General features: G+C 48.2%; 7 protein-coding genes across 7 annotated transcripts; 2 read left to right on the top strand and 5 right to left on the bottom strand.

Annotated features, from left to right (window-relative positions):
- Positions 1-1,193: 1,193 nt before the first annotated feature.
- On the top strand, positions 1,194-5,673 carry EV420DRAFT_1260439 (uncharacterized protein; the record flags this gene model as incomplete). Its single annotated transcript, XM_060467007.1, has 10 exons — positions 1,194-3,401; positions 3,442-3,758; positions 3,810-4,080; positions 4,143-4,289; positions 4,345-4,417; positions 4,466-4,611; positions 4,667-5,103; positions 5,159-5,329; positions 5,385-5,507; positions 5,568-5,673. 10 exons carry the CDS (start codon positions 1,194-1,196, stop codon positions 5,671-5,673), a joined length of 3,999 nt encoding a protein of 1,332 aa, XP_060337540.1.
- On the bottom strand, positions 5,472-6,958 carry EV420DRAFT_656230 (CDP-alcohol phosphatidyltransferase-domain-containing protein). The gene is made up of 7 exons (XM_060482951.1): positions 6,597-6,958; positions 6,417-6,543; positions 6,276-6,361; positions 6,160-6,228; positions 5,986-6,110; positions 5,786-5,933; positions 5,472-5,726 (listed from the first exon to the last, which is right to left on the bottom strand). Exons 1-6 carry the CDS (start codon positions 6,927-6,929, stop codon positions 5,828-5,830), a joined length of 846 nt encoding a protein of 281 aa, XP_060337539.1. The 5' UTR covers positions 6,930-6,958; the 3' UTR covers positions 5,472-5,726; positions 5,786-5,827.
- Positions 6,959-6,971: 13 nt separating this feature from the next.
- EV420DRAFT_1626379 (MFS general substrate transporter) lies at positions 6,972-9,701 on the bottom strand. The gene is made up of 15 exons (XM_060476007.1): positions 9,138-9,701; positions 9,061-9,082; positions 8,987-8,997; positions 8,916-8,933; positions 8,800-8,867; positions 8,578-8,751; positions 8,503-8,529; positions 8,368-8,440; positions 8,041-8,315; positions 7,903-7,987; positions 7,832-7,843; positions 7,600-7,777; positions 7,425-7,546; positions 7,342-7,369; positions 6,972-7,286 (listed from the first exon to the last, which is right to left on the bottom strand). Exons 1-15 carry the CDS (start codon positions 9,265-9,267, stop codon positions 7,058-7,060), a joined length of 1,452 nt encoding a protein of 483 aa, XP_060337538.1. The 5' UTR covers positions 9,268-9,701; the 3' UTR covers positions 6,972-7,057.
- A 480-nt stretch (positions 9,702-10,181) lies between these two features.
- Positions 10,182-11,288, bottom strand: EV420DRAFT_656105 (orotate phosphoribosyltransferase). The gene has a single exon (XM_060482950.1). The coding sequence runs from the start codon at positions 11,162-11,164 to the stop codon at positions 10,502-10,504; it is 663 nt and encodes a 220-aa protein (XP_060337537.1). The 5' UTR covers positions 11,165-11,288; the 3' UTR covers positions 10,182-10,501.
- A 2,321-nt stretch (positions 11,289-13,609) lies between these two features.
- Positions 13,610-14,478, bottom strand: EV420DRAFT_656072 (uncharacterized protein). The gene is made up of 2 exons (XM_060482949.1): positions 13,833-14,478; positions 13,610-13,778 (listed from the first exon to the last, which is right to left on the bottom strand). The coding sequence occupies exon 1, from the start codon at positions 14,297-14,299 to the stop codon at positions 13,874-13,876; it is 426 nt and encodes a 141-aa protein (XP_060337536.1). The 5' UTR covers positions 14,300-14,478; the 3' UTR covers positions 13,610-13,778; positions 13,833-13,873.
- Position 14,479: 1 nt separating this feature from the next.
- On the bottom strand, positions 14,480-15,900 carry EV420DRAFT_656061 (uncharacterized protein). The gene is made up of 4 exons (XM_060482948.1): positions 15,733-15,900; positions 15,579-15,680; positions 15,196-15,529; positions 14,480-15,143 (listed from the first exon to the last, which is right to left on the bottom strand). The coding sequence occupies exons 1-4, from the start codon at positions 15,788-15,790 to the stop codon at positions 14,777-14,779; spliced, it is 861 nt and encodes a 286-aa protein (XP_060337535.1). The 5' UTR covers positions 15,791-15,900; the 3' UTR covers positions 14,480-14,776.
- Positions 15,901-18,369: 2,469 nt separating this feature from the next.
- Positions 18,370-19,703, top strand: EV420DRAFT_1635979 (uncharacterized protein; the record flags this gene model as incomplete). The annotated part of the gene is made up of 7 exons (XM_060476521.1): positions 18,370-18,388; positions 18,445-18,701; positions 18,750-18,893; positions 18,946-19,131; positions 19,181-19,264; positions 19,314-19,543; positions 19,595-19,703. 7 exons carry the CDS (start codon positions 18,370-18,372, stop codon positions 19,701-19,703), a joined length of 1,029 nt encoding a protein of 342 aa, XP_060337534.1.
- Between the last annotated feature and the right edge of the window lie 136 nt (positions 19,704-19,839).

The raw sequence follows: 19,839 nt of genomic DNA, 5'->3' as shown, positions 1-19,839 counted from the left end.
ATCGTTCGGCTACAGTTTCGAAAGGAGCATGGCGGCCATGCAGCTGGAGACACCCTCGCGAATCTGGCGAAGAATAGAAGCCATAGAGGACCGGGACATGCCCTCGTTACCCTCAATACCTGGATTCGATGACTCCGATGGGTCCATTGAGGCACACACGCCAACGGATGATCTCAGTGCGTCCGACGTGCATGTTGGTACTCCGATGCATTCCACTCCGGCTCTGTCTTCCCATCACACGCCGACTTCTCGCAACCCTTCAAGTGTATCTAGCACTACTCGCTTTGCCCATTCATTTGCACGCTCGGCGCGTTCGTCGGCTGCGGCGTCGGCGCCTCGAGGAACAAAGACAAACGCGTCGTACAGTTTCGATGTCAGTGCAATACCATCACTCCCAGATGTTCGTGACGAAGGGGGGATCGAGTATCTTTTAGATGAAGAGGAAGAGGACGAAGGTGTTTTGAGGCAAAGCAAAGATAGCGTTCCCGATGTGTACCTGCCTCCGGATGGCATGGATGGCGATGAGGAGCAGGATGCTTCTATCTCTGAGGCTCTTCAATCAGTCAGTCGCTCAAGCTCCCCTTTCTCTGAACACGTTCAGCCTACTCCGAAGAAGAACTATGACTATGTGGTTCCGCTTAGATCTGAGCCAAAGGTACGCTTTTGCACGAAACCGCTAAAACATAACGCTTATACATGGATAGCCCTCCCCCCTTGATCCATACCGGAACATTTCTATGCGTCGCCCTCTTGCACGAACACGCACTCCGTCATTATCACGGAATACCCTCTCACCAGCATCATCACCGCCTAATTCTACACCTCATAGCACTAAATCTGCGTCTATGAATCGTTCAACAGTAGAATCTCCAATTCGTGGAACGTCAGTTCCTTTACCGTCTTCCTATGCGGGGTCCCCCGCCACCTCTCCAGAAAGCAATGGCAATCAATCAAAACAGGACCTATCCCTACGTGAATCTGATTGCCATTCATCTATGGATATCACGGAGTTACACGTATCACCGATCAAGGATCTTCAGGCTGAGGGACAGGATCAGTCGTGCACCTCGTCTAACCAGTTGGGAATGGCCAGTGACCAAGGAGAACGGGAACCGACATTTTCATCTGACGGTAGCGACACGTCCTACCCGCCTCAAAAACAAAAATCTCCTGCTCACAAGTCTCCGGCACCTATGTCCAGCGTCTTTTCTTCTCCAGCTCAGTCATTTGCTTTCACACCCACCCCCGCCTTCCCCCGTCCGCGGGCACGGTTCAACCTCCCTCCTCCACCATCCGATCTTCTTGCAACTCCCAAGCCAGAGGGAGACAACCATTCAGAGCTAGGCGAAGATGAGCCGTTGACTCCTCATATGCGCCGAAAGTCGTTTTTGTTGTCTATCGTGAACTCTTCAGTACGGCCACGGCTTAAGCTTCCTACGCCTCACCCACGGAATGTAATACCTCCTACCCCGAGTATTACTGAGACGGTGGCGGAACCTGCGGATGGACTTAGCCCAGCAGTAAACCTCCGAACTGCGTTTGCTGGTGCCACCCCTCGTCCTCGAATGAGCGCAGGAAAGCCATCCCATCCACTGGCTCAGGCCTATACGGCGACAACAAGTTCAGAAGATTCAGAATCTGGCTCTACCAGCGGCGAAGCTGCCCCCCAAGTTGCTACGCGTCGGGCTTCTATGGGAGCTGTGGTTCAGAGTCCAGCGTATGACGGCTTGGCAGACCGGGTTTCCTTCATATCAACTGCATCGTCGCATGACTTGACTACTCACGTTCGTGCCAACACTTCTTTCGATCCCGCTATGGGATTCGGGGTTGGTGCACAGGCTAATGGGAGGTTTAATGCCGGAAAGCTCAATACGTACCTGCATGGGTTGAACAGACGGTTGCAAGAAGAGAATGAAGCTCTTATAGAACGTCTGCGACGTCTGGAAGAAGGGAAAAAAGACAGCCTCGAAACAGAAAAGCCCTATGAGGACGAGGCTGGCCCCGCAAGCAGACGATTGAGTGGAGGAGTCAGCAGACGGATTAGTGCGGGGTCGACTCTGCTGGGTAATGTCCAAGAAGATGTTGGTGGCGAAGGCTGGATAGAGGAGAAGGTGGCGTTGGAAGAAATGATCGAGTCATTCAAAGAAGAGATAGAAAAGAACGTTTTGGAGAAAGAAGAACTTGAAAAGGCGCTTGACGACGAACGACAAGAACGAACCAGAGACAAGGAACGGTGGAAGGAGCGTATGTCAGAAGTGGAGCAAGGTGTAGAGGCCATCGTGGATAGCCTCGAACAGAAGCTGCGAGATGCCGAGACGCGAGCTCAGAATTCTCAGGACACCCTCATTCGTACAAAGGAGTTGGAAAGGCTGTTAGAGACGGTGTCCGCGGAACGGGATCTGGCTACAGAGAGGGCCAAGAAGTCGGAGAAAGTGTTGGAGAGTGGCAAGGAGTTAGGCGGGGAACTCAAAGCGGCCAACGACCGAATCAGTGAACTCATGAGCGACCTCCGAATCTCCAACACTCAAATCAAAGAACTGGAGCAGGAGGTGTTACGCTCTGACGAGAGAATTGATGTGCTCGAGAAGGACTTCAGGGAAGAAAAGAATCTTGTGAAGGAGCTGAAGAAAGAACTGTCGAACAAGATGGACGAGATCGATGCTGACACTCGGACGATTCAGAACTTACGAGGGGAGCTGAAGGCGGCGACTACTGAACTGCAAGCTACAAAGTCATACGTTTCTGAACTCGAGTCAGATGCAGAAGCAGCGGCTGACCGTCTGGAAGCTCTTGAGCTTGAGGTCACCAGCGCCAACGACCAGATCAAGGGGTTCCAAGCTGAGGCTGAAGAAACTGCGCAACGATTAGAATCTTTGGAAGTTGAAGCCCAACAGGATAAGGAACTCGCCCGTCAGATGGAGGAAGCCCTCGATGCCGCAGAGCATAAGATGGCCAACGACGATCAAGAACTGGCCCAGCTCAGGTCTCAGCTGTTGACACTACAACGCGAGCGAGAACGTTCAATGGAGGCCAGCAGAAACAATGTAGATCCTTCTCGAGAAATCGCCCCGCCCATAAACGCCGCCGACATCGAAGCGCTAGAAGAGGAACTGGATAACGCCCACAGGGAGATTGCCCGGCTTAACACGGTCCTCAACGCATCTCCTGCTCGAAAGGCGATAGACAAAGCCAAGGATGTGAAGATCGACATGCTGGAGAAGGAGAATGAGGCGCTGTCTGAGAGAATCAAAGCATTGAAGATTGCTTCGACAAGCTTCAGTACTCCAAGCAGAATCGTCAGCAACAGTGGTATCTCCCCGATCCACCGTCGCGTTCTTTCGATGTCAATCAAGACGCCACGAACGCCTGGTACCCCGCTCAAGGAGGCAAGTCTCAGGCTGGTCTTTTACCGAGAATTCAACGAATTAATTTCTTTTCTAGATGTCGTGGCTAAACAGCCAGACCGGTGATTCTGAACATATTGCTCCACTGATTGCCGAAATATCGCGATTGCAATACGAACTCGACATAGCTAATGAGAGCATTGACGACAAGCTAGACAAATTAGAAGATGCTGGTTTGGGTGTCGTTGGGCTTACCCAAAAACTGGAAGATGCTCGGGCTAGAATAGTGGCATTGGAAGACGAAATTGCCCGTCTTACCAGGAAGGAGGAACGCCGAATGAGACGCCTCGAAAAGGCACGATGCCGAAAATGTTTGACCAAGGTCAACATGGGGCTCTCCGAAGGCGATGATAGGTTCGTAAATTACCGAAATATGACTGCTCATTGACTAACTATTTTACTTAGTTCTTTGGAGATATCTCATCCCAGTCTTGCTTCAGAACCACCAACACCCCCTACGAAAACGAGCGAGGCCCTTCGCGCTAATTTGCAATCCTTGAATTCGCAACTGTCTTCCATGAAGAAACAATGGGAACAAGAGCGCGAGCAGCTCCAGGGCGAGAAGGCCGTGCTTCAGGATGTTGCTAACCGGTTGAACGATCAGGTTCGACAGGCGAAGGAGGAAGCCACGAAGATTTCTCAGACGGAGAAAGCCGGACAGAAGATTCGTTCAGATGTTCAAGCCGTGAGTAGTATTCTTTGGTTATATTAGGTATTGCTCACAGCAATGTCAACTAGGATTTGGACAAGGCAAAGAAGACAATCTCTGAACTCGAGACTGAACTCAAAACTGAGCGAGCGCAGCTTCGTATGCTTACCGTTGAGCAGACAAGGGTTGGTCATGAGCGAGACAACATCGTGTTACAGCTTCAACGAACAGAGACGGTGCGTGTATAGGCATGTCACGAAACAGGATAACAACCTAATATAATTTGGCCAGGATATGGAAGACGTCCGACAGCAATTGCAAAAGTACAAGAAAGAAAATCATGATATGGAAACCGAATTGCGACGTGTGTATTTCGCTACTGTCTAGACCCACTTCAATAATCTTCTTCCAGAAAATGCAAATGCCGAACAAAAGGCCAGGCTGTTGGAGAATCGAGTTTCCGAGAACGCCGAGACGATTGAGCAGCTACGACAAGAACGAGCGCTCCTAGTAGCTGACCACAAAGCTCTTCAAAAACGCTTCTCTGAAATATCCGAGGTTAGTCCAACGTAGAGATATAAAATAACGTGTTTGATTCATCGCAATTTATTAGCACGCGAACCGACTGCGCGACGAACATGCCGCGTCCCAAATGTCGCACGACAATCGCATACACCAGCTCGACCTCCATATGACTGAGATCGACGATCTTCGGCGTGCTCTGTCAAACCAAGGCGAAGAACTACAACGAGCCGAGACCGAAAAGAATCGCATATCCGCAGAACGCAGCGAGGTCTCCCGGACAGTCGCTATTCTAGAGGCTGATTTGAGGCGGGTGAAAAAAGACGCGGAGGCCTTTGGTCGCGATTTGAAATTGCTTCGGACTGAGAAGGATCGGGCGGAGGCGAAGCAGAAGGATGAGTTGGACAAAGCGGAGAGGACGAAAAAGCAGGCACAGACACAAGCACGACTACTGAGTGAGCAGCTGGACGGACAGAAGGCGAAGGTTGCGCATGCGAAGGAGCAGTGGGAGAAACACGTTTGTGCGATGTATGTGCTCATTGGAACTTCTCCGCATTCAACGAACACTCATGACTTCTTTCAGGGATGAGCAGCAACTATCGGCAATCAAGCTCCAGCACAACAAGGAGTGCAAAGGCCTGATTGTCCAGATTCGATACCTCAAGGCGAAGTATACCCGCGAGTCAAATATGCGTCTCGATTTAGTATACCAGAAACAGTATTTGATGGTACTTCTGGGAAGGATGGAGAACAGGTACGCCGTCTGCACTCAAAGTTGCACTAGATTGATCTTGATGAGTATTGCGCAGCGAGAAAACCATATTCGCAGCTATTTCGCAGATTGGTTTCCCTGTAGAGCCGCCTCCACCTGTTGCGAAGCATCGGAAGCTCAAGAGTATTGCACAAATGTTTGTATTTTTGTCCCGGGTGAGGTAAGTGGCGTACAGAACGACAGGAGGTCTCGAGCTGATAGACAACCCTTGTTTTTATAGACGCGCCAGTGCTGAATGGCAAAAACAATGCGAGTCTAAGGAGGCCGTTGCTGCTGCCTTGCAAGACGTGCGGAGACGGCGAGCCGCTAAACCGTCCCAATCATAATCTATCTTTTTTCCATTTTAATCTTTGTCGACGCATTGTATCATTCTGTATTGCTATCAGTAAACCACTTGTTATACACTATCACTGTATGAATAGTATTAGATTTTCTCACCTGAGGAGGGACGGCAACCGAGACGTCTTTATTAAGCAAGTATCAAAGCTTTTTCCGCGCTAGCCGCTTTGCGTTGAGGACACGGTAGGCACTCGGAGAAAAAACGTATGAAAGTCCACTCCATATCGTCGTCGCGACAACAATCCACCTGTTAAACCTTATCAATACTGTCGGTATTAAGACACAGACGGTAAACTCACTGCAACCCGGTTAGTGCAAGATCAACAGTGAGATGTTGGTCGAGTAGCGTGATTCCCGCTTCTGGTGAAATTAGCTGGCCCACAGTGGTAGCTCCCATCAAAAGGAGTTGCAATGCCGTATTTATCTTTGCAGCAATCAGCGCGAATATCTCATCGAAAGGAGATGGTATATACCTTGCTGATTTCAGTCGGACGAACTTCGGCTGAAGGAATGGAGAAATCCCAATACCGCGAGAACGTTTTCTGAGGCATGATACAGTTAAATCATTCACAGAAAGTTGGGTGCGTACCGGATGGGGTAAGGACGTATATCGTATCTTGAATGCAGCCAGCACAAGGAGCAGATCTCGACCGAGGATTACCACTGCAACAGGAGCTGCGCGTGTCTTGGTGAGGCATTCAAGACATGAGTATTTTTGAAGGAGACGCACCAGGCAAGCACCCTTTCATCGCCAGAGTTACTGTTAACGTCGTCATTAACGCCTTGTCCGCCGCAGGATCAAGAATCGTTCCCAAAACCGAATGCATTTTGAAACGACGCGCCAAATACCCATCAGCCTGTAGATATAAGTTCTAGAGAGAATTCAAGGAGAACGGTACGGAGGACAAACCAAGTCGGTGAGGCCAGCGTAGACCAACAAACCTGTTGCAAGCTTGAAATCGCTGTTCAATATTGACCAGCCAAGAACTGGGCAGGCTATGATACGCGAAAGTGTTAGCGCATTCGGTATCGTGTAAATATTTTCTCGTGTCGTTTTTCGTATTGTAGACGCTTTTGGAGTTGGGGGATGATGTTGCTTGTACAGAGAAGGTTGAACAGAAAAAGGTCGGCTGTGGATGTGGCCCTGGAAATAGTGTCCTCTACATCGAGTAAAAGAGCGCAGAGAAGAATTCAGAAGTGAGGACGGGGACTGGCACACGGAGGAATAAAATATTGAGGCCATTTGCACTGGTAGTTTTTGAGGAAACGATATGACGTCAAGCTTTTTACGAAGGACTTCGGCACCTTCGGGATCGTAGAAACTGTTCCCACATGAAGGAAGCAAGGTATGTAAGTACAAGCCCACTAGTACTATACTTGGTAACGAAATCTAGGATCCAAGTAACCCAACTGCTCAATTTCCTCGGCACTTTTCCCCTCCAATCTGTAATCCCTTTCTCCTCTTTCTCTCTTCGCGTTCTCCCATCTGATATACAACGCACCAATGACCACAAGGACACAGGCTGTACTGCTGGTGGCGAGGTTGAGAGTGTTGCCTTTGTGATAATTGGGTGCATCGGAGGGTAAGTAGGTCCACACGCTGTCATCGAACGTAAACCAAAGGATACAGTGCGTACGCTCATTGCGTAACTCACGCAATAACAGAACCGAGTGCACCAATACCTGGGAGAGTAACTGTCAGTGAATATGATCGTGAAATAAAGTATAAATTTCAAACCAGGGATTATGGCTGTCGCAACTGCACGTATGGTATCAGGTGCAGCGTTATTCGTTCCCCACGTCAGAAGCACGGGCCCTGAAGTGGAACTCCCTGCAATAGACAGAAAGCATGCCGCATATCTAGAGAAATACGATAAGTGAGAGCTTTTCAAAATGTCCAGTTAACGCCTCATCTTGCATGAGGATTTTTGGTCCCAATAGCAATAGCATATCCCAAAACTATCAATAAAGTCGAAAAAAAGATGGGAATCGCCCGCTGATTCTTTCGATAGCAATAGTATGCATTAAAAATGATCCATACTGCACCCAGGACATAGGGCGGAACCGTGCGCAATTGAGATTGTACAGTGGCTTCCAGGTCAGTCAGAAACTATTCTGAGCATTCTTTATGAAAGCTCATCTCACTGTATTTCCCCACTATATTCATAGACACGCCATTAATGCATAAAGTAGTGAGTGAAAATTGACACACGAACATGTAGCAATGACCGTGGGCATAAATAAACTTAGTCCTTGGAATGATACGTTGATCATCAGGTAACAAATTGAGCATATCGCAGTCTGTAACAGATTCGTTAGAAGGATGAAGCAGCAAAGACTTGAACGGAATTGACATTAAAATTGAAGGCCCTCCATACGAGCTTCCAAGTCGTCCTCTCCCTCATACCCCCCACCCGCGTGGCCTGGTCTGCGTCAATCCGGGTAAGTGCCAAGGCGCGTTCCTGAGGATTTAGCATCCGAGTATGTTGTGGATCCGTCGGCAGTATGATGAAACACAAAAGGCCAAATCCTGTGGTAATGATGCCCTCAACAAGAAAAATCTTCCGCCACGACATGACCGTTCCTATATCCTTTAGAGAGAGGAGTCCCGACGCAAGGAGTCCACCAACTAACACCGGGATACTCAGTCAAAAAAAGTGGCTCTAACAAAGAAAGCTTACATGCGCCTGCGAGGTTAGTGGATACACCGAAGAAGATCCCAAGTCGCAACACGAGCTCGGAGCGTCGATAGTACTAGGATAGAAAGAGTTGTTGACATGGACCGAGATGAACTTGAAGCAAACAAAACTATTCACTCTTGACATGATATAGGTCAACCCCGACTGCAATGCAAATAAGATAAAAGAGCAAAAATCAGGGTAGCATCGTACCAAAGTACCACCTTCAGCTATACCCAAGAAAACCCTGGTTATAATAAGGCCAGCAAATGATTTGACAAACGCCGTGCCAATCGAAACGATTCCAAAACCAGTAACCAGGCCAGCGAGCCACACAGAACCGAAATGCTTGAGCATAAGGTTGGACGGGATTTCGGCAGAGATGTACTGGGTATTTCCATCAGATCGGATGCTGAAAGAACAAAAGGGACGCACAAGAATAAAGAATACTGTTAGTGCAATGTTGAAGTCAAATCCCTGCATGTTCAGATCCTTTTCAATGCCTGGAACACGAGTCTGATTTTGCGCCCACAAGAGAGACGGACACTCACCTGCAATTTTAGCATTTCCTGATAACAAATGGCATCTTTTTTGAGTGTAAACGATCCGAAAAATCACAAACCTATCGCTGTCCTGTATGTGTCGGTCGACAAGTAACATTTAGATCTTTTCGAAATACGAAGTCTGATTAGCTACCTGTCAATAAAATTCATGCAATCTCATCAAGTCAAAGTCAAAACAGGACCCACGCCAAAACATAGAAAATGCCTCACAGATAAGCGTAAACATGGGCAGCAGGATCCAATCCAGCTTCTTAAGAAGACGTTTCTCCGCGTCCGAGTCAATAGCATGATCGACAACAGCGTCTTTCTCGCTCTCGGAGGACTCGATTTGCTTTGACATGGGGAGAAAGATATTGGCAAAGAGGCATCATTAGGAAGTGATGTGTTTTAAGGGCGTTCGTCGAGAACTCATGGCCAGTCCCTGAATCAAGACGACATTCTCTGTTTGAAAAACCATAATCCATAGGGAGTAAGTAAAACGGCGACTCGGTCTCATGATTGCCTGTCAGGTGCAGTAAACGGTGAACTTAGCCCTGATAAGAAGCGAAGCTGTGGCACAGAAGGGCACAGAACAGTGATAAGTATCGGAATGTTGCCGGTCGAGGGTGTCGATGAGTAGGGAGTAAACGCGAAGCCACAAAGTTATCATCGCCAGTGAATTTTTTGGGAGTTTCTCTTGACACTTTCGAAGTTCTATTTATGTCAAGGAACGTTTCCGCGTTTCCCAAGCACTCTGGAGTCTGTATTGGGCTGGGAAAATGTACAATGCGGTCGTATGGATTGGTCCTGAACAAGTCGAGGCCCGCTATCGGCCCGAGGCCTGCCGATGGTTGACCCGTGCCGTTGCAGTGGTGTACCTCAGCCTGGGTGTGTTACGGCCGGATACAGTGCTCTCTGGAATTGATCCACAAACTATATTTTTCCCAAAATGTGTACAGATATCAAGTTGAAGTTCCCGGGCTCTCATCTTATTTGACGGCAACGGCAGCCACTGGCAGCAAAACCCTGAGTATCTTGCTTCTTTGAATTCAATAGACTTTGGTGTAGGTCCTACGATTGGAACTACTATCGCAGTGGACACTCTGAATATTGCTCTCAGAATTACTAGACATCTGTCTTGTGTCCTTCTGGTTGCATAACACCGTTTACCTTCGTGGAGCTTTCTCAAAACTCGGCTTATTCTGCCCAACAAATTCTTCTACATTCTATGGCATCCTTGAGGAAGGTGAACACTGCTAATTTCTCAGGACCAAGCTTTGTAACGTAAATCTGTTGCTTTCTAGACTATATTTTGGCTTCAACGAAGCGTTCTTTGCGGTGAGACGCGCTAGATTGGGGCAACGCGTGTTTGATCTCTAGCTGGGTTCCCATCAGTGACCACTCTCTAAACAGTTTTGACGGGTGTGTTGGTGAGTTCTCCTTTACAAAGTTGATAAAGAAGAAATCCTATACTTATTTAGATAAATAGTCGATTTATGGTGGCCACTATCGTCAACAGAAGGATGAATCTCTATCGCTTTCTCCGTTCTCTTGGACAACCATGAGTATATCCACCATCTATTTAAATGCTATCCTCAGTCCTTGATGCCATAGCGTTCCCAATATCCTTTCATGTCATCCAGTTCATGCGTCTTTCCCTCACTTTCGAGCCATCTCATTAAATCTCGCATCTTGAGTATCGCCCGCACCTTGCCACATCCTACAACTTCTTCTATCTCCCGGACTGTGCTCGTTCCACCCTCTCGTCCAACCTCTTCTCTATCAAGACATTGAACTACCCCGACCACTTCGCCTCCAGCGCTCCGTACGGCATCGATGGCGCCCCTGATAGCCTTTCCAGACGTCATGACATCGTCTACAATGACTACTTTCTTTCCCGTCATCGGCACTCCGACAAGCATTCCGCCTTCCCCATGATCCTTGGCCTCCTTTCGATCATAGGCCATGCCCACATCCCGTCCGTGCTTCTCAAACAGCTTGACAACAGTAATTGCACCCAAAGGTATTCCCTTATATGCAGGGCCAAATAATACATCGAAATTGCCTACATCGGCCAGGGTGTCGGCAAGAGCAGTAGCCAAGACAGACAAGGTGGAACCCGATGAGAGGAGCGAAGAGTTAAAGAAGTACGGTGACTGTCGTCCGGATTTGAGCGTGAATGAGCCGAATTTCAATGCCCCCACGGACATTGCATGGGTGATTAGGCGCGCTTGGGAGTCGCTGAGCGCGGTGGTCATTTTCGGTGGTGGTGGTTAAGGCAGCGAAATTTTGCGATCGGCCCGAAGACCCGGAACCGCGGTCAGAGAAACACAGCCACGTTCAGCCCTGCTGAACGCTATCACTGAGGCGACTATTCATTCGTCTTCTGCGCGTTTCTTTCCCTGTACTTCCCTTGATACCGGAATCTTTAAGTCGCTTCCTTGTCTTTTTGAGTGACAACAATCACTCACGCTCACCTTTTTGAATGCACACTAGTATCCGAGGCCAACAAACAGCGCGGCTTTCCCTTCGCACCAAGTTTTTTTGATCAACTACGGTCTGGATTTTCCCATGCAATCTGGCGCATGTGTAATCTTTTGTCTTGCTGTGGTTCTTGTGGCGACCGAAAGCGTGCTTGGCCCTCCGAGGATTTGCGTCAGTCTTGATCGGACGCCGGGTAGAGCAAATCACCACCGCTTTCTACCGCATTTCTATCGGCAACTTTCTGCGCGAATGTGGGGTATGTATAGAACGTGTTCACGATGCGTACTACTCAAATACCCCGGGTCTCGCGTCCGTGTGTCCCTTAAATCAAAATCGGCTTCTCCAAGAATACCTTCGTCGATGATGATCATCTTGGAAGGCAGCACGAGCAATCAGCGCTCCAGTCGTTCTTGAGTCCTGGTATCTAGGATCTTTTAATTAGGTTTGCTCGTATTGAGCGGGCTGTGCAGTGATGGGATGAACCCTGACTATTCCTCGGAATTGGCTTGCCGCGGCTATCCAGGGATACCGGGGATTTATTCTTTTTGACGTTACGTTTTTACAGGCACTGGTCTTGGACCATGAACATACACATAACTCGTTGGAGTTACATTGGAAAGAATGAGTCGTATGCGGCTCTGGATGCTGTCGACAGTACTTGCTCGTATACAGGGTCGGGGTAACTTCGTGGACCGGTGTCAAATGCAATCACATAACTTGCCGTAACGGAACTTCCTCGCCAGTCAACAACAAGTAGACCGTGACGGATTATGTCTTGACGCTGCAACATCAGAGTTCTATGAAACATCAAAGTACGGCGAACATGGGTTTCTCATTAACCTGGCGATGGTATCGCTATATTGAACCGTCGACGGCGAGTACGCCCAAATTTATTTCCTCGGAAGTCGGCCTCTTCCAAGCGATGGTTCCTATTACCGTTGTCCCGCTTGAAGTTCTCGCACCCGCGTACGAGACGTGCCGAGGACAGTTAATGTTGCAAGCGATTCTCGGTGACACATACTTAGCAAGAAACGAGTACTCCCGTACGTTGTCGTCCAGGTGGCGTTTCGGGGTGGCGTGAAACACCCCTACGATGACCGCGCCAATGTAGCCTACGCTAAGGAGAGCTGGCAGTCGCATCGCCCATGCATAGGAACCAACTTCGGCGCCGAGGGAACAGGATTCCATGTACCCATCACAAAAGTGAGTCTTGTACCTGTTCCATACACTTACTTCAAGCCACTTGCACAGGCCGAAAAGGGCGCCATTAAGCCACTTATAACCAACGACATGAGCAATCCGAGGACAAGTGACAGATTCCCCTAAGAGACGCTAGCGGCATCCCAAGCATTTCTATCTCTGGTATGGCCAAAAGTCATATTCGAAAACCTTGAACATGAATCCTAGACTTACGAGGTTGAAGGAGACGGCTGCACAAGTGCAGTCAAATTCGCTATAAACAGATCAGCCGCGGAAAAACGAGGACAAGGTGCCACTAACCTTAAAGCGCGCAGTAAAGTCAGCTGCTTTGTGAAGGACCGATCAGACTTGAGGAAATGACGTTTAGTCCTCAACTTTGGCATCGAGCAAATTTAAGCTCAAGCTCGATAGCCACGGGTGCTCCAAGAAACACTGTTACTGTTTGTTCACGGCTAATTCCTGTGCCCGTTAGCTGGTGTCAAGTGGAGAAATCTTGAAAGATGATCAGAAGAAATTCAGCCACCAACAACACAAGGTGATTCTAGGAAGGTTCGTGAATAGTGCCATTGATCAAAGAAGACGAAGCAACTCCACACCACATCGCGCAGTCGGTATTGTAACCATCTCAAAGCGCAGCACTTCCTTGAACCAATATTGAATCAAAATAAAGCACGGACGGCGAGGGTACAAAATTATCCGTGATAGAAGGGCCGGGTTCGCCCGGAATGTATTGTAGATGAGTCTACGAGAAGCTTTGGCACCACATGTTGAACTCGCTGTGCCATTCTCTGTTGTAGAAAAAACACACATGTAATGATCAAAGGAGTCAAAGATAGTGTTCTAATACGTTGGGCTTGCCATTCGGACCATAAATCGTTTAGAACAAGATCGTTCGGAGCCTGAAAGAATTCGAGTGGATAAAATAACACTAGGCAAACGACGATGGATCAAGAGACAGACAAACCGAAGCCAAGGATCTTCTACCCTTTTGAAGCCGTCTGACACGGACGAAGCTCAGTCGTAATAGCTGCGTCGGACTTTCTTACCCGTGCACTAGGAGACTGCCCAAAAATCCAGGTGGGATTCCTACTAAAAATAGTCTATCGTAGTTCTAGAAATAAAGCATCACCTGGGCGTAAATCATGAGCGATAGTTCCGAACGCATAGATACAACAGAGCAGCGAAGATCTAGAGGCGATGCCTCATCAGCATCACGTTAGACGGAGAAATCTGATGACCCACTTTCCGCAATGTGATACTCATTTCCCAGCGAGGATTCTAGTTTAAAACGAGGTGGGTTCGATGTTGTATTCTTGTTGAACGAAAGCGTCGACGGAGATTAACGCGGACAAAGAAGCGTATCTTACAAACTTACAAGTAAAAGACAATACTGTAGCGGATGGTCCCGTCTGATGGAAAGCCCAGTCTTTCGCGGCATGTACAGACAGATCCAGAAGATCGAAACAGATGAATCGATGGCGTTTGACAGCGGCTTGATATCTGAAAACGTTCGGACAAGCCACTAAGATATATACTTGGACCAAAGGTATAGATTTAGATCGAGGCGTTCCCAGAGTTGGGGGGGGGGAGGGGCCAGTGGAACTGTGGAAACCGATACTATGGCGAGCAATACCGGCAACACCGACATCCATGATCCAAAGTACATATGGGCCCATCTTGCTTCTTGAGTTCGATCTGAACATCACCATCAAGCTTCGCTAGAGTATTTTGATTTCCTCGGGTGTTTCGTCTTGCTGTAGACACCGTCCGATGACTATCATGAGGTGGTGAAGTGGCTGTCGTCTCCAGGATTATAGCCATAGATAGTAGATACCACCATACTTGCGTATGAATCCGAGCTTAAGAACTAGAAGACTCGAGACCGTCTTGGAGGTAATACGAGAGGGGAGCAAAAACGGCCACAGACGCCACCTTGATCCGATCGATATTCCGCAACTTTTTCCGCACATCGCATGTGGGAGACATAACATATTTACGGTAAAGTCCAGATATGGCTTTGCGGGATGTTATGCAAGAATAAAGTTAATAGAGTGGTGATGTATCGAGAGATGCTGGTTATACAGATGTCATGCAGTGTGTAATAATATAGTATGAAGATGGTATAGATTATGAACAGCGCTCCAGGAATTCCAATACAGAACATACAAGTAGAGCAATGCAAGACATCAGGACGACTGTGGACGTTCACAAGGTATAGGTGAGGGTACTGGTGTCCGACGGCGAGACAGAGAAGCCGGCAAGACATCGACATCTATATCATGTAGTCGAGGAAGAGTCGGCGTACCAGTCCGCCGTCTTTTGAAAGGGGGCAATGTAACGTCCTCTTTCAGGTTTTTAGCAATATCCGTCCATGCAGAACATGTCACAGGTTGTGCTGTCTGCGCCGATGTGATTCGAATATTGGACGGGGTTGCACGGCGTGCCGAGTGATGTATCTGGATAGCCGGCCGAGATATGCGTTCGGGTGTCGTTGAAGTAGATGTGGACGATGATGATGGTGGGGGGGATATTCTAGAAAAGCTTGAAAATAGCCTGTTGAAATTGATCAGCAATGAAACAAGTGAACGAGAGGAACAGAACACACTCTTCAGCATCTATCTTTCTCTTCAACACATTGTACCGCCGTTCGAGCTCATCTTTTTCCTGCTTCAGCTGTACAGCATTGTCCCGAGCTATACGAGCTACGTTTAGAAGTCCAAGTGTCGCCGCAGCATGGACTTCGGCTCGTCGTCGCCACAACCCGCAATTTAGCCGTAGAGCAGCATTCTCAGCGCTGATCCTGGCACATTCGGATACTGCTTTGGGGGTATCCATGGAGGAATCGATGTTTGGGTTAGGTTCATCGAGGTAGAGGCGACGAATGCTGGGAATTATATGGGCACGGAGGTGGGCAGGGATGAGGGTAGGGTCGATGTTCACTATTGACTCCTTAGACATACAGTTGAAGGGGACAGGTAAAGGGCTCACCAGTCGTGTACGGGGCTCGACATGTGGGGCAGTAATGTATGGTAGCGTACGGCTTAATGGCATTGACAGCGCGGTATACGCATTCGGTGCAGAACACATGCCCTGCAGCAGGCATGAGGGAATGACGAAATAGAGGCAAGGAAGAGGGACGTACCACAGGGCAATGCAACTGGTTGCTTGAGTTCGTCGATGCAAATGCTGCAAGACGGCATGATGAGAGTGGATGTAGTAGTATGTCGGTGAAAGGACTGAGGAAGGGGCCATGTTAGGGTGAACGCTTTTATAAGATCGAAAGATCGCGGACAGAACAGGCAGACGGCCTTTCCGAACGTAACCGAGGAGTTATCAATGTCATGTTTCTTCTCTCAGGCGATGGTGCGAGAGGTAATCCACAAAGGCTGGATGACTCTTGACCTTAGCCGAGAAGACGGATTAGGTCAACGGTTTGAAATATATCGGCCTCGGAGCAACGCGACCTTTTCGGTCTAGGCCCGTGGAAACATAAAATCCACGTAAGATCCATCGGGCGACCTCTACCTCCTTGGCGATACGGCCGTGTGAGTTCCTGTGAATTCCGTACGAGCATACTTGGAAAACAACTAGTTCAGTTGTGTGCCTCCACGCATGGTAAAATCTGATCCCATATGAAGCAGATTCAAATGAAACTATTCTCCGATCTCGAATGATAGATAGCAGAGAACTATACTCATTATTCATTCAAACCGATGTTGCATCACGCACTGCAATGCACCGCGCCGGTTACAGTGGGAACAACAGCGGATCGAAGAGGGTATCAACCATTCATTTTGTTATGTATGGGAAATCGTGCTACTCTCCCCGAATCCACCCTCTTTCCAGGCCGGCCTATAATTGCCCTTCAGAGTATACAGCCTCCCCGAAGTGTATACTGAGTGGGTAAGCCAGCGCGACCTGTGGAGAGGGTTGGGACATTAGATCGGAACTCGGACTCCAGTTGATTACCGGTAACTGCAATGTCATAATCATAGAGACATTAGCAATTCAATCGCTAAGTCCATGTCGGAGGGATGTGGCACGCAGCCTTACGACAGTGCTCCGTTGATCACTTTGAATAAGTCGGTGTCAATAAATGGCATTCAAGTGTCCTTGAAGTGATGCGCAGAACATCGTGAATGGTAATATACACATACCCGGAAACCGAACTGTGATATTGTAAGTAAAATCCTGATAGAGAGAATTGCTTAGCAACACCACCTTTTCCGTGGATCGGAGAACCAAACTGTCAGGAGGACTTACGGAGGAGGCTACAAAGTTCTGCGCTCCAGGTTTACTGCCTTAATCGGGGTTGCGAAGGTCCGCGGCGCGACATCAAGTAGATCAAATCGTACCTGCGAATGACAATTTGAAATTGAAAACAACAGATTTTTTTTTGGGATCTACTAACGTTTCCTTGGGTTTTTCTTCCCGACTTGGAGCAGAACAGTTAACAGGAGGGAGAACACCATTCAGGGCATTTCCGTCAATGATGACCTAACAGGACAGCACTCTATGAATGTTAGAGAGTACTCCGCGGAACGGGAGCCTCGCTAACGAGAAAGAACAGGACCTTCATAGCACTCAACCGCGGTACAACGAAGGATTTACTCCGTTTCTCTAGAATCAATGAAAAATCGTTACCTCAGTCAAACAGCTACAAAAAATATCAATATGTACTCACGATAGTCTGAAGTCCGCGCCTTGTGCCTTAAGCTTACGCAGCTCAGCCTCAGTAGCACCTGGGACATAGAGTCCATAAAGATGACGACAGTAGAGAAGTCGGTCTTCGAGATAGGGTAGAGGGTTATACAGGCACTGAGAGAAGATATCCATGAGAAATATCATTGAGAATCTGTTGGGAGACTTCGCATGAGAAAAATAACTGCTTTCGTTAGCGCGTGATACTCTTCGTGAAGTATTTCCAGCATTTCTTTCGGTTATTATTATCATCTGAGAAAGTCAGGAGGTCTCGATCTCAGCCGTGGTAGACTCTATCCTTTCTTTCCTGAGAGTCATCGCTGGGAGTTTCATTGACGCTGGGGAGAGACTGAAAGGCTGGAAGTAGGTATAACTCGAGCAAAAGGTCCCTAACAAGCGTGTAGCGTCCAGTCAAGAAAAGTGCTTCTACATCAGATTCCATCTAGAGAAAAATCTGAGAATGAAAAGTATAACTGGTTGATGCACTCACAACGAGGTCTAGGACCAAGGCAAAAACTAAAACGCACTAATTAGCCTGTCAAACAGCGCCAAACCAGTTCACACGTCCCCCTACGATACTTAATAGACAGATCCAAGGGGATAGGACCAAGAAACTAGAGGATTAGGATCAAGAGGATGGAGAGTCTCAGAGTCGGAACCGCTACCGTAGCGTCCTAGTAGAAGGTAAACTTGTGGTTAGTGAAAATAAATGCAGAGGCCAGAAAGTAGACTCGCGAGGAAGGTGCCTGAAGTTGGTGGCAAACAGAAGCAAGCAGAATTGCGCGCAGGGTTTCTCACGTGACAAACGCGACTTTGACCACCAGCTTCCATCACCTCGTCGATTCTTGGACTTCGAGTTCTGAGAGCTCGTCAATCTGGCTCCTACGCGAAACATTAGTTGAACTAGGCACTGCTGTCTCAGAATTTGCTGCTGTCGGCAGAATTTGATCGAGGTACTGGTTATCTTATAGCTTTCTTTGTTGAAAACGTTGAGGTATTCCGACACTACTACAGTTATATTATGGAACAGTTCGTATGTTACTGCTCGATATGCTTGAAAGAGAATGCTATTTCACTCATGCGGTCCCTGTTGTGCGGTCGGTCGTTCACTGTCATTTCCTTTGACCTTTGGAGGCTGATAATCATGTTACAGGACACAGTTTTTGTGCAACATGTTTGCATGAATACGTGGCAGCAACTTCACGACCAACCTGCCCTGAATGTCGCGAGAAGATCAAACGCGGCGACGAGAGACGGATCTATCTCAACATATCATATGTTCCACGAGCGGCCACCGTCATCTCAGGACTTGCAGAGATGGATGCCAATGCGAAACTTGTCAGTGTAGCCAAGGCGGGAAAGAAAATTGAGCAGGCTACTAAGGATTTGCGGTGTGATCAGGATCTTGCGGTTCGTGCGGTGCCTTTGCCATACCTTCTATGAAGCTAATGACAGTAGGAAGCACTCTTACGAGCAGTTGAAGACTTCAAGGATCGTATCGCGCCTGCTTTCGCAGAACTGGATGCGAAACGCCGAGAGATTCAGAAGATGACTAAAGACCATGCGTTGGCCCAACAAGTAGCAGCAACTCGCCACCGAGAGGTCGAGTTAGAGAGAGACAAGGGCTCTATTCTTTGCAGAACAAGCTATAAAGAAGACAACGGAGTACGAGGAAAGCATGTCGAGTCTCAGATCTGATAATGCCGTATTGGAGGAGAGAAACAGTTCGCTGGAAGCAAATGATGCCAGACAAAAAAGGACTATCGAAGCCTTGGGGACGAGCATGAAGGCAAAGGATACCCAAATCGTGCAATACAGGCAAACGATCACTGAACAGAAGGTGTAGTCACTAGATTTTGTTTCTTCCTCGATTACTCAATCCGCTTTAGAACCGAATCCATCGATACAAAGCACGAATTGAGGAGCTCAAGACCCAAAAAACTGCCGAGCAGCCTGTCGTCCTTTCAAATGAGGTAGACATTTTGTTCTCATACGAAAACGTATAGCTCACACCTTCGCAAGATTGACCTTGACGATGCCATTGGCCCTCATTCCCCTCATCGATCCCTGACATCCGACTGCGTTCAACAAGATAGTGATACCGGAGACTTTGAGGGCATGCCAGGACCGTTGTTCAGCTCCGAGCAAGTACCCCAGGGACTGAAGCGGAAACGAGCCGAGGAACGCTCTTCCAAGCCTCTGCGCGCAGTGAACGGTAACTTTGGGAAACTGTTCGCAACGGGACCTAAGCGGTTGGTTCGCGTGCCGAAAGGACCGTAGGTTTAATAATAATATGCTGTCAGGGGAGGCGAACCTAGTCGTTTTGAAACTCCTGCTGTGTTAACTGCCGTTGGGATGTGTTGTCCGTCGGTATCAAGAGTCAATGACGATCCGTCGGTACATGATGTTTAAGGCTGCAAATTGTCGACCCGAACAAGGTGAGACCAATTCAGCAACAGTGTCATCGGGCCTCAGGAGATACAGTTTCAAAAGGTAACAGTATGAATTGGCCAAGGCGGGACGTCGCTGAAAGGCAGTAATGGTAATA

The sequence above is a fragment of the Desarmillaria tabescens genome, assembly GCF_030435595.1.
Source record: "Desarmillaria tabescens strain CCBAS 213 chromosome Unknown EV420scaffold_3, whole genome shotgun sequence".
NCBI lineage: Eukaryota > Fungi > Basidiomycota > Agaricomycetes > Agaricales > Physalacriaceae > Desarmillaria > Desarmillaria tabescens.
This window is presented reverse-complemented; position numbering and strand designations above follow the sequence as displayed.

Excerpts from the sequence above, each read along its gene's own strand:
- EV420DRAFT_656105 (XM_060482950.1), bottom strand. The coding sequence starts at position 11,164 with ATGACCACCGCGCTCAGCGACTCCCAAGCGCGCCTAATCACCCATGCA.
- EV420DRAFT_656061 (XM_060482948.1), bottom strand. The coding sequence starts at position 15,790 with ATGCCGTCTTGCAGCATTTGCATCGACGAACTCAAGCAACCAGTTGCA. Across the intron at positions 15,681-15,732 it reads ACCAGTTGCATTGCCCTGTG|GGCATGTGTTCTGCACCGAA; the intron begins GTACGTCCCTCT and ends TGCCTGCTGCAG. Across the intron at positions 15,530-15,578 it reads TCGAGCCCCGTACACGACTG|TGAACATCGACCCTACCCTC; the intron begins GTGAGCCCTTTA and ends AGGAGTCAATAG.
- EV420DRAFT_656072 (XM_060482949.1), bottom strand. The coding sequence starts at position 14,299 with ATGGTGATGTTCAGATCGAACTCAAGAAGCAAGATGGGCCCATATGTA.
- EV420DRAFT_1626379 (XM_060476007.1), bottom strand. The coding sequence starts at position 9,267 with ATGTCAAAGCAAATCGAGTCCTCCGAGAGCGAGAAAGACGCTGTTGTC. Across the intron at positions 8,530-8,577 it reads TAGCTGAAGGTGGTACTTTG|TCGGGGTTGACCTATATCAT; the intron begins GTACGATGCTAC and ends TTTGCATTGCAG. Across the intron at positions 8,316-8,367 it reads CACTAACCTCGCAGGCGCAT|TTGGTGGACTCCTTGCGTCG; the intron begins GTAAGCTTTCTT and ends TCCCGGTGTTAG.
- EV420DRAFT_656230 (XM_060482951.1), bottom strand. The coding sequence starts at position 6,929 with ATGGCCTCAATATTTTATTCCTCCGTGTGCCAGTCCCCGTCCTCACTT. Across the intron at positions 6,229-6,275 it reads ATACGTCCTTACCCCATCCG|AAAACGTTCTCGCGGTATTG; the intron begins GTACGCACCCAA and ends ATCATGCCTCAG. Across the intron at positions 5,934-5,985 it reads CTTGCACTAACCGGGTTGCA|GTGGATTGTTGTCGCGACGA; the intron begins GTGAGTTTACCG and ends AAGGTTTAACAG.